Here is a 9,954-nt window from a genome sequence, read left to right on the forward strand (position 1 = left end):
GCGCCAGGCGCTCCGTGCTGCCTGCCTGTGGTTCCCGGGCCGTTAATTCGTTGCCTTTAACGCAGCGCTTCCCCAGCTCTGCAGCCCGCTCGCAACCCGCGGGAGCGCGGCCGCAGGGCTCCGCGTTCAAGCCGCCCGCCGCGGGGCGTTCAGGACAGGACAGGAGGCTGCTGGCCTGGCCCCGCATGGCGCCGCCATTTTGTGCGTCCTCCATGTATTGCGCCACCATTTTGTGCCCCCTTCCTCCCCCTCCTCCCCATTCCCCTTCGGCTTCCCCATTTCGCAGCCCGCCACCCGGTATGCAAATCAACCTGCCGGCCCCGCCATCCGATTGGCCATTCCCACCCGGAGGCGCCTTCCTTCTCGCGCGCGAGGCATGCAAATGGCGCCTGCGGCGCGCTGCTCCGATTGGCTGCCGTTCGCCCTCCGGCGCTCTTGGTCTGCCCCCCACCGTCTCCTTCAGCGTATGAGCGTCGGTATCGTCGCCGGCGCGCGGCCGCTGGAGGGCTCTCATTGGTTGCCGCGCAAGCGAAGCTCCGCCCTGCGCGCATCGCGGGGCGTTGCGGAGGGGTGGGCGGATGGGGCGGGAAGGGCGGGGGGGGGGTGGGGGGGAGAGAGGAAAGCGCATGAAGGTTCGAGAATACCGGCCGGCGGGCACGCCCGCTTCCTGTGCGCGTCACCGCGCCGGCGGGTTCCGGCAGCGTCCCATTGGCTGCCAGCGTGCCGGAATACGCCAGCCCATTGGCTGGGGCGGCGAGAAGGGGCGGGCGCTTCTGGAAGGTTCTGAGGGGATATATAAAGGCGGCGGGGCGGGCGGCGAGAGGTCTCATTGGGCAGCGAGCTACGCAGCGCTTCTTCCTTTGTGCACGTCCCGGCCTGTCTGCACCGCTCAGGTAACGGGGCCTGCTGCTGCGGGCGGGCGGATGGGCGCTGCCCGAGCTGCCCTTTTTCACCCCGAGGGGCTGCCGCTGGGCGATTGATCGGGGCCGTGCGGGGGGGGGTGGAGGGGAGAGCGGTTCGCCGCCGCTGCCCTGGGCTTGGGTTTTGTGGTGTCTCGGTGTGTGTGGGGGGGGGGGCGGCGGTTCCGCAAAGGGTTGGGCAGTGTTGTACTTTGTTTCCTGAGAGCCGCCGCGCCTCGCCGCGGCTGCCCGGGTTCCTTTTTTTATCGGCCCGAAATGGTGGGCGGGGGGGGGAGGGGGGAGAGGGGCGGGGGGGGGGAAGGGGGGGAGGAGGGAGGCGGAGGGAGGAGGCGGAGGAGAGCAAGAGGAGAGCCGGCGCGCGCTTTGCCTCCCGCCGGGGCCGCCCCGGGGCCGCGCGTGGGAGGGGGCAGAGGTGGCGCTGCGGGCGCGGGCAGGCCGCGCGCGCTGGGGTTCGTAGTCCCGGGCGGCGGCGGCGGCGCGAGCGGCAGCGCCACGGGTGCGGAACGGAGGGCGGGCGGGGGAGGCGCTGCTGCGCCTCGCCGCTGGGTGCGGGAAGGCTGGCGGGGAGGAGGGGGGGAGGAGGGGGCAGGGGGAGGGTTGGTGTCGCAGCGCGGCTGGGTCTGTGCCAGGCCACATGGCCCGCGCGGAGCTCGGCCCACGCCAAGGGGCGAGCGAGCGCGCGGCGCCGCTTCCCGGCGCCCAAGATGGCGGCCGCCGGCCACGTGACGCGGGCGGCGCGGTGCGTGCTGGGAGGTGGAGTCCGCGGGCGGGCGGGGCGCGTGGCTGGGCTGCGCAGCGGGGTCCGTGCGCGGCGCCTCGCAGCGCTGCTGGCGCAGCACCGGGCCAGAGAGCCCTCAACCGCCGAATGCTTACGGCTCTGCTCAGCTCCTTTTGCTCGTTCTGCCTCCTCAGACAAGATGTCCAAGGGACCAGCCGTCGGAATCGATCTGGGCACCACGTACTCCTGCGTGGGTGTGTTCCAGCATGGGAAGGTGGAAATCATTGCCAACGACCAGGGCAACCGGACCACGCCCAGCTACGTCGCCTTCACGGACACCGAGAGGCTGATCGGCGATGCCGCCAAGAACCAGGTCGCAATGAATCCAACCAACACAGTTTTCGGTGAGGCTGCCGGCTTGGCACAGCCCTGTGCACGGAACGTGCCGTGGTGTGGTGTGGTGGGGCATGTTCCCTCCTTGCAAAGATCCTTGGTAGATAGCTCAGGTCAAACAATCTTGCAAATTAAAGCTGTTAACTTCAAAGAGGTGTAGGGTGACTTGGGTTGGAAGGGAGTTTAATGATAATACATTTCGAACCAACCCCCCACAGGCAGGAACACCTTCTAATATATCACATTAAGGCCTTATACAGTCTGGCCACGGCATCATACAATCACAGAACTGAGAGAGTTGGAAGGGAGCTCAAGGCTCAGCCAGCCCCAACCCCCTGCCATGGGCAGGGACACCTCACACCACAGCAGCTTGCTCACAGCCACCTCCAGCCTGGCTGCAAACACCTCCAGCCAGGAGGCTTCCACCACCTCCCTGGGCAGCCTGGGCCAGGCTCTCACCACCCTCCTGGCCAACAACTTCTTCCTCACAGCCAAGCTCAAGCTCCCCACTTCTACTTCTGCTCCATCCCCCCCACTCCTATCCCTCCCTCACACCCTCCAAAGTCCCTCCCCAGCTTGCTTGCAGCCCCCTGCACATCCTGGAAGGACACAATTAGGGCTTCCCAGGACCTCCCTGGGCAGCTTGTTCAGTTCATCCACCCTCACCTGAAAGAGTTTCTTCATCCCCTCTAGTCTAAGTTTAGCTTCCTTCAGTTAAGAGTTTACTGCTCCATAACCTGTGCCTACAATTGCTTATGGAAAGCCTCTCCCTGTAATTTATATTCAGTAACTTAATTACTAATCCTTAATTAAGGCAACAGTTAAACACTTGCCTTGCTGCAGGCTGTTCTTTGGTGTTTGGCCAAGAGGCCTTGACCAGCTGCACTGCTCCAGCTCCTGTGCTGCATGGTGCAGCAGCTGTAGCACTGCTGTGGGGGCAGCAGGGTGGTGCCTGTGAGCTTGCTGCAGCCAAGGGGTGGAACAGCAGCATGCCTCCAGCATTCAGTATCACCAAGGTTGGAAGAGACCTCAAAGAGCATCGAGTCCAGCCTGCCACCACAGACCTCATGACTAGAGTAGGGAGGACACTACTGCCCACTGCAGGCTTGAACTCAGCCTTCCCATTAAGGGTGTTATGCACTGCCAGCTAAGCCACAGCTGTCCAGCTGTGTCTGGGCAAGATGGACACAGTTCAGGCCCAGCTGCAGCGTTTCAGAGTTCTGAGCTATAAGGCTTGGGGAGAGTTCAACCTGTTGGGATCATGGAGTGGTTTGGGTTGGGAAGGAGCTTGAAGGCTCTGCAGTTCCATCTCCCTGGTGCTGGCAGGGACACCTCCCACTGGAGCAGGGTGCTGAGGGCCTTGGGGCGAGCAGTGAGCACTGAGCACATCTGACGTGGCCTATTGATCTCCTGCAGATGCCAAACGGTTGATTGGGCGTCGGTTTGACGACTCAGTGGTGCAGTCTGACATGAAGCACTGGCCCTTCACTGTGGTCAACGATGCTGGCAGGCCCAAAGTGCAGGTGGAGTACAAGGGGGAGACCAAGAGCTTCTACCCAGAGGAAATCTCCTCCATGGTGTTAACCAAAATGAAGGAAATTGCCGAAGCTTACCTCGGAAAGGTGAGGCTGGGGGGGCTGAGAGGAGCGTGGTGGCTGGGGGGGGTGGGTGTGAGCAGCTGCCAGCAGGGCTGACCCTGCTGTGTGCCTCTGCAGACCGTCACCAACGCCGTGGTCACCGTGCCGGCCTACTTCAATGACTCCCAGCGCCAGGCCACGAAGGACGCCGGAACCATCGCGGGCCTCAACGTCCTGCGGATCATCAACGAGCCCACAGCTGCTGCCATCGCCTACGGGCTGGACAAGAAGGTGAGCAGAGGGTGCAGCCCCTGCTGCTGCCTAGGGAGCAGACCTGCTGAGCTAGCAGCTGAGAGTCATAGAATGTTGTTAGGCTGGGAGGGACCTCAAGGCTCAGCCAGCCCCAACCCCCTGCCATGGGCAGGGACACCTCACACCACAGCAGCTTGCTCACAGCCACCTCCAGCCTGGCTGCAAACACCTCCAGGCAGGAGGCTTCCACCACCTCCCTGGGCAGCCTGGGCCAGGCTCTCACCACCCTCCTGGGCAACAACTTCTTCCTCACAGCCAATCTCAATCTCCCCACTTCTACTTCTGCTCCATCCCCCCCACTCCTGTCCCTCCCTCACACCCTCCAAAGTCCCTCCCCAGCTTGCTTGCAGCCCCCTGCAGATCCTGGGAGGCCACCAGAAGGTCTCCTGGGAGCCTTCTCCTCTGCAGCCTGCACAAGCCCAACTCTCTCAGGCTGTCTGCAGAGCAGAGCAGCTCCAGCCCTCTGCTCCTCCTCCTGGCCCTGCTCTGGACACCTTCCAGCCCCTCCAGCCCCTGGGGGGCGCTCCACAGGAGTTGTGACACTCGGTCTCTTTGCAGGTGGGTGCTGAACGGAACGTTCTGATCTTCGACCTGGGCGGTGGCACCTTCGATGTGTCGATCCTGACCATTGAGGATGGGATCTTCGAGGTGAAATCCACGGCAGGGGACACCCACCTGGGCGGGGAGGACTTCGACAACCGCATGGTGAACCACTTCATCGCCGAGTTCAAGCGCAAGCACAAGAAGGACATCAGCGAGAACAAGCGGGCGGTGCGGCGCCTGCGCACGGCCTGCGAGCGCGCCAAGCGCACCCTCTCCTCCAGCACCCAGGCCAGCATCGAGATCGACTCCCTCTATGAGGGCATCGACTTCTACACCTCCATCACCAGGGCTCGCTTCGAGGAGCTCAACGCCGACCTCTTCCGCGGCACCCTGGACCCCGTGGAGAAGGCGCTGCGGGACGCCAAGCTGGACAAGTCCCAGATCCACGACATCGTGCTGGTGGGCGGCTCCACGCGCATCCCCAAGATCCAGAAGCTGCTGCAGGACTTCTTCAACGGCAAGGAGCTCAACAAGAGCATCAACCCTGACGAGGCTGTGGCCTACGGCGCAGGTAATGACCCCGGGGTGCCTCTGTGGTGTCAGAGCTGTGCTGGTGGAGGCCTTAGGTCTCACCCTGTACTCTCGGAAGTGTCAAAGCTGTGCTGGTGCAGGCCTTAGGTCTCACTCTGTGCTGTCTGAAGTGTCAGAGCAGTGCTGGTGGAGGCCTTAGGTCTCACCCTGTGCTGGCTGAAGTGTCAGAGCAGTGCTGGTGGAGGCCTTAGGTCTCGCCCTGTACTCTCTGAAGTGTCAGAGCTGTGCTGGTGCAGGCCCTGGGAGCTCCACCTGTGCTGGCTGAAGTGTCAGAGCAGTGCTGGTGGAGGCCTTAGGTCTCCCCCTGTGCTGTCTGAAGTGTCAGAGCAGTGCTGGTGGAGGCCTTAGGTCTCCCCCTGTGCTGTCTGAGGTGTCAGAGCAGTGCTGGTGGAGGCCTTAGGTCTCCCCCTGTGCTGTCTGAGGTGTCAGAGCAGTGCTGGTGGAGGCCTTAGGTCTCCCCCTGTGCTGTCTGAGGTGTCAGAGCAGTGCTGGTGGAGGCCTTAGGTGCTCCACCTGAATGACTAAAGCTTTTCCCAAGCACTGAGCTTGCAATGATGAATCTGGTTCCAAAGCCATTCGTAGTTTCCACCAGAAGTTTACTGATGATGGCCAAGAACCTTCCTTGGATGTCTGAGCGAGCCATGGGCTGACCTGTGCCGTGTGCTGTGCCTGTGGCAGGGCTCTGAGTGTTGTGTTTTGCTCTCCCCCAGCTGTGCAGGCTGCTATCCTGTCTGGAGACAAGTCTGAGAACGTGCAGGACCTGCTGCTGCTGGATGTGACTCCCCTGTCTCTGGGCATTGAGACTGCTGGGGGGGTCATGACAGTGCTGATCAAGCGCAACACCACCATCCCCACCAAGCAGACCCAGACCTTCACAACCTACTCTGACAACCAGCCTGGTGTGCTGATCCAGGTAAGCAGGGAGCTGGGGGTGCACTTGGGTAACTCAGACCCTGCTTGAGACCTGAAGTCACTCAAAGCAGGGGTGCTGTGTCCTGGGCAATCACTCTCGGAGGGGTTTGGGTTGGATTGGGTGTGAAAGCTCCTGCAGCTCCAACCCCCTGCCATGGGCAGGGACACCTCCCACCAGCCCAGCTTGCTCAAGGCCTCATCCAGCCTGGCCTGAAACCACCTCTAGGGAGGGGACAGCCACAGCCTCTCTGGGCAAACCTGTTCCAGTGTGTCACCACCCTCACTGGAAAGAACTCCTAATCCCCAGGCTGTCTGACCTCCTCCAGCTGCTGCCCCTTGGGCCTGTCTTGGTTGCTGTGATGAAAGTGACTCCAAAGCCATTCGTAGTTTCCACCAGAAGTCAACAGACTCTGTTGGGCCAAGTACCTTCCTTGGATGTCTGAGCGACCATGGCCCCTCAGGAGAGCCCCAGCAGCGTGTGCTCAGACCTGGGCCTTGACTTGCTCTCCTTTCTCTCCAGGTCTATGAAGGTGAACGTGCTATGACCAAGGACAACAACTTGCTGGGCAAGTTTGAGCTGACTGGTATCCCCCCTGCTCCCAGAGGTGTGCCTCAGATTGAAGTCACCTTTGATATTGATGCCAATGGCATCCTCAACGTCTCTGCTGTGGACAAGAGCACTGGCAAGGAGAACAAGATCACCATCACCAATGACAAGGGTAAGGAGCATGTGGCTGAGGCTGGCAGCTTCACTTTGCTTTCTCACTCTGCCTTCTGCACTCAAGCTTGGCCCAGAGTGCATCTGCACCTTGATCTGGCAATAGAACCATGGAATTGTCAGGGCTGGAAGGGAGCTCAAGGCTCAGCCAGCCCCAACACCCTGCCGTGGGCAGGGACACCTCACACCACAGCAGGTTGCTCACAGCCACCTCCAGCCTGGCTGCAAACACCTCCAGGCAGGAGGCTTCCACCACCTCCCTGGGCAGCCTGGGCCAGGCTCTCACCACCCTCCTGGGCAACAACTTCTTCCTCACAGCCAATCTCAATCTCCCCACTTCTACTTCTGCTCCATCCCCCCCACTCCTATCCCTCCCTCACACCCTCCAAAGTCCTTCCCCAGCTTGCTTGCAGCCCCCTGCACATCCTGGAAGGCCACCAGAAGGTCTCCTGGGAGCCTTCTCTCCAGCCTGCACAAGCCCAACTCTCTCAGGCTGTCTGCAGAGCAGCTCCAGCCCTCTGCTCCTCCTCCTGGCCCTGCTCTGGACACCTTCCAGCCCCTCCAGAGCCTTCCTGGCACAGAGCCTCCAGAACTGGGCCCAGAGCTCCTTGGGCAGCCTGGGCCAGGCTCTCACCACCCTCCTGGGCAACAACTTCTTCCTCCCATCCAATCTCCCTCTCCCACTTCCAGTTTTGTTCCATTCTCCTCAGTCTCACCATTACCTGATGCCCTCTAATGTCCCTCCCCAGCCTCTTGCAGTCACCCAGGGCTTTACTGCAAGCAGCCTTTCATGGGCTTCCTGAAAGGCTTGGGGTGCTCCCTGCCTACCCAAGCTAATTGGTGCTGAGCTGATGGGGGAGGGAGCTGGGCAGTCTGAGGTGGCTGAGCTGGGGGTGAGTGAAGTGCTGCTGTGCTCTGCAGGCCGGCTGAGCAAGGAGGACATCGAGAGGATGGTCCAGGAAGCCGAGAAGTACAAAGCAGAGGACGAGAAGCAGCGTGACAAGGTCTCTTCCAAGAACTCCCTGGAGTCCTATGCCTTCAACATGAAGGCTACAGTGGAAGATGAGAAGCTCCAGGGCAAGATCTCTGATGAGGACAAGCAGAAGATCCTGGACAAATGCAATGAGATCATCAACTGGCTGGACAAGAACCAGGTCTGTCCTGCCCTGGGCTGCTGGGGAGGTCAGGAGGGTGGAGGGGAGCCTCAGTGGTTGCTGTGATGAAAGTGACTCCAAAGCCATTCGTAGTTTCCACCAGAAGTCGAAAGACTCTGTTGGGCCAAGTACCTTCCTTGGATGTCTGAGCGACCACAGCTTGAGCTCACAGCTCCTGCAAGCTGAGGCTGGCCAAGCTTGCAAGCAGGATCCTCCCTGACCTCAGCTGAGGGGCTCCAGGAGCACTGTGGGCTCCAGGAGTGATGGAGAGGGTCTGGAGGGTTGGCTTAGGGGGGGAAGGTGTAGGCCAAGCCAGACATGCTGCTGGCAGCTAGCCCAAGGCAGGTGTGACTTGGTTAGGGTAACACCAACCCCTGCAGGGGGGGTTAGTGCTAGGTGACGCTTTTCACCCCAGTGTCCATCTGGTGAGAGCAGCAGGTGCTGAGCTTCTGTTGTGATTTTTTTCCCCCTCCAGACTGCTGAGAAGGAGGAGTTTGAGCACCAGCAGAAGGAGCTGGAGAAGGTTTGCAACCCCATCATCACCAAGCTGTACCAGAGTGCAGGAGGAATGCCTGGGGGCATGCCTGGTGGATTCCCTGGCGGTGGAGCTCCTCCATCCGGGGGAGCCTCTTCTGGACCAACCATTGAAGAGGTGGATTAAAGGCCCTGGGAGATGCATTCCACTAGCAGTTAGTGTTGGAGAGAACCTCTGGGCTTGGGGCTTAGGCTGAAGGCCCCAAACCTGTAGGCACATTTGGGGTGTACTTTGTTGCCAGATTCAGACTCCATAACTGAGCTGCTGTAAAATAAATCCAATGAGGAGAAAGAGGAAGGGGGGGGAGGAAAAAATAACCACAACAAGCAAAATTTCTGGGCATTGGAACTACTTGAAGATGTGCACAGGAGGGAGCTGGCTGCCATTGCACTTTACAGTACTGTACAGGAGTGGGAATGCAACTCTCTGTCCTCCAATAAAAACTATTTAATGGGCATCCCCTGGCTGCTGCTGGCGCTTCCTGCAGGGGGGGCAAGCGAGGGTGGGGGGGAAGGAAAGGGGCAGGGTGGGGGGGTGGGAGGGGCCTCTGCAGTGCAGCTCAAGCCTCCACCATCCTCTACTTAGTGTGGAGCAGGCCTAGGGCTGAGGCCTCAACACCCTCTCAGGGCACCCTGCAGTGTTCAGTGTCACAGTATCACCGAGGGTGGAAGAGACCTCAGAGGTCATCAAGGCCAACCTGCCACCACAGACCTCATGGCAACCAAGTGCCACATCCAATCCCCTCTTGAACACCTCCAGGCACAGGGACTCCACCACATCCCTGGGCAGCACATGCCAAGGGCTAACTACTCTCTCAGGGAAGAACTTTTCTTCTCACCTCCAGCCTAAACCTCCCTGGCACAGCTTGAGACTCTGTCCTCTTGTTCTGCTGCTGCTTGCTAGAGAGCCCAATCCCCAGCTGGCTCCAACCTCCCTGCAGGGAGTTGGAGAGAGCAAGAAGGTCTCCCCTGAGCCTCCTCTTCTCCAGGCTAAGCAACCCCAGCTCCCTCAGCCTCTCCTCACAGGGCTGTGCTCCAAACCCCTCCCCAGCCTCCTTGCCCTTCTCTGGACACCTTCAAGTCTCTCAATCTTCTTGACCTCAGGAGCCCAGAACTGGACACAGGACTCCAGGGGTGGCCTCAGCAGTGCTGAGCACAGGGGCACAAGTGTCCTCATGGTGCAGAACTTTATCCTCACGGCCAACCTAAGCCCAGCTGAGCAGGATCTGAGCTGGGCTCTGGCTTGAGCAGAGAGCACTTGACTGCTCTGCATCTCAAACTCCAGCTTCAGCCTTGGCTGCCAGAGGAGCAGGTGCTGGAGACATGAGCCTCACCTTCAGGGGCATCACAAACCAAGCTCTGCTTTCAGTTAGAGATCACAGAGTGGGTTGGAAAGGACTTGGAAATCCAGTTCCAAGGCCCTGCCCTGGGCAGGGACACCTCCCACCAGCCCAGCCTGCTCAAGGCCTCATCCAGCCTGGCATTGAACACCTAGGGAGGAGGTTGTCCATAGCCTTCCTGGGCAACCTGCTTCCATTTCCATCTCCCCTCTCCCACCTCAAAGCCTTTGTCACTCCCAGCC

General features: G+C 60.6%; 1 protein-coding gene and 3 non-coding genes across 4 annotated transcripts; all 4 read left to right on the top strand.

The window, feature by feature from the left end:
- Positions 1 to 792: 792 nt before the first annotated feature.
- HSPA8 (heat shock protein family A (Hsp70) member 8) lies at positions 793 to 8,830 on the top strand. The gene is made up of 9 exons (XM_068169177.1): positions 793 to 893; positions 1,833 to 2,042; positions 3,448 to 3,653; positions 3,747 to 3,899; positions 4,479 to 5,034; positions 5,765 to 5,967; positions 6,487 to 6,685; positions 7,606 to 7,838; positions 8,314 to 8,830. The coding sequence occupies exons 2-9, from the start codon at positions 1,838 to 1,840 to the stop codon at positions 8,497 to 8,499; spliced, it is 1,941 nt and encodes a 646-aa protein (XP_068025278.1). The 5' UTR covers positions 793 to 893; positions 1,833 to 1,837; the 3' UTR covers positions 8,500 to 8,830.
- Positions 5,601 to 5,692, top strand: LOC137457319 (small nucleolar RNA SNORD14). Its single transcript, XR_010991232.1, has one exon. It is a non-coding gene; the product is annotated as a small nucleolar RNA SNORD14 (small nucleolar RNA).
- On the top strand, positions 6,318 to 6,413 carry LOC137457321 (small nucleolar RNA SNORD14). Its single transcript, XR_010991234.1, has one exon. It is a non-coding gene; the product is annotated as a small nucleolar RNA SNORD14 (small nucleolar RNA).
- LOC137457320 (small nucleolar RNA SNORD14) lies at positions 7,896 to 7,991 on the top strand. The gene has a single exon (XR_010991233.1). It is a non-coding gene; the product is annotated as a small nucleolar RNA SNORD14 (small nucleolar RNA).
- Positions 8,831 to 9,954: the final 1,124 nt, after the last annotated feature.

The sequence above is a fragment of the Melanerpes formicivorus genome, unplaced genomic scaffold, assembly GCF_026170545.1.
Source record: "Melanerpes formicivorus ecotype bairdi unplaced genomic scaffold, bMelFor1.0.p_v2 SCAF_167, whole genome shotgun sequence".
Lineage (NCBI taxonomy): Eukaryota > Metazoa > Chordata > Aves > Piciformes > Picidae > Melanerpes > Melanerpes formicivorus.

Excerpts from the sequence above, each read along its gene's own strand:
- HSPA8 (XM_068169177.1), top strand. The coding sequence starts at position 1,838 with ATGTCCAAGGGACCAGCCGTCGGAATCGATCTGGGCACCACGTACTCC. Across the intron at positions 5,968-6,486 it reads AGCCTGGTGTGCTGATCCAG|GTCTATGAAGGTGAACGTGC; the intron begins GTAAGCAGGGAG and ends CTTTCTCTCCAG. Across the intron at positions 7,839-8,313 it reads ACTGGCTGGACAAGAACCAG|ACTGCTGAGAAGGAGGAGTT; the intron begins GTCTGTCCTGCC and ends TTCCCCCTCCAG.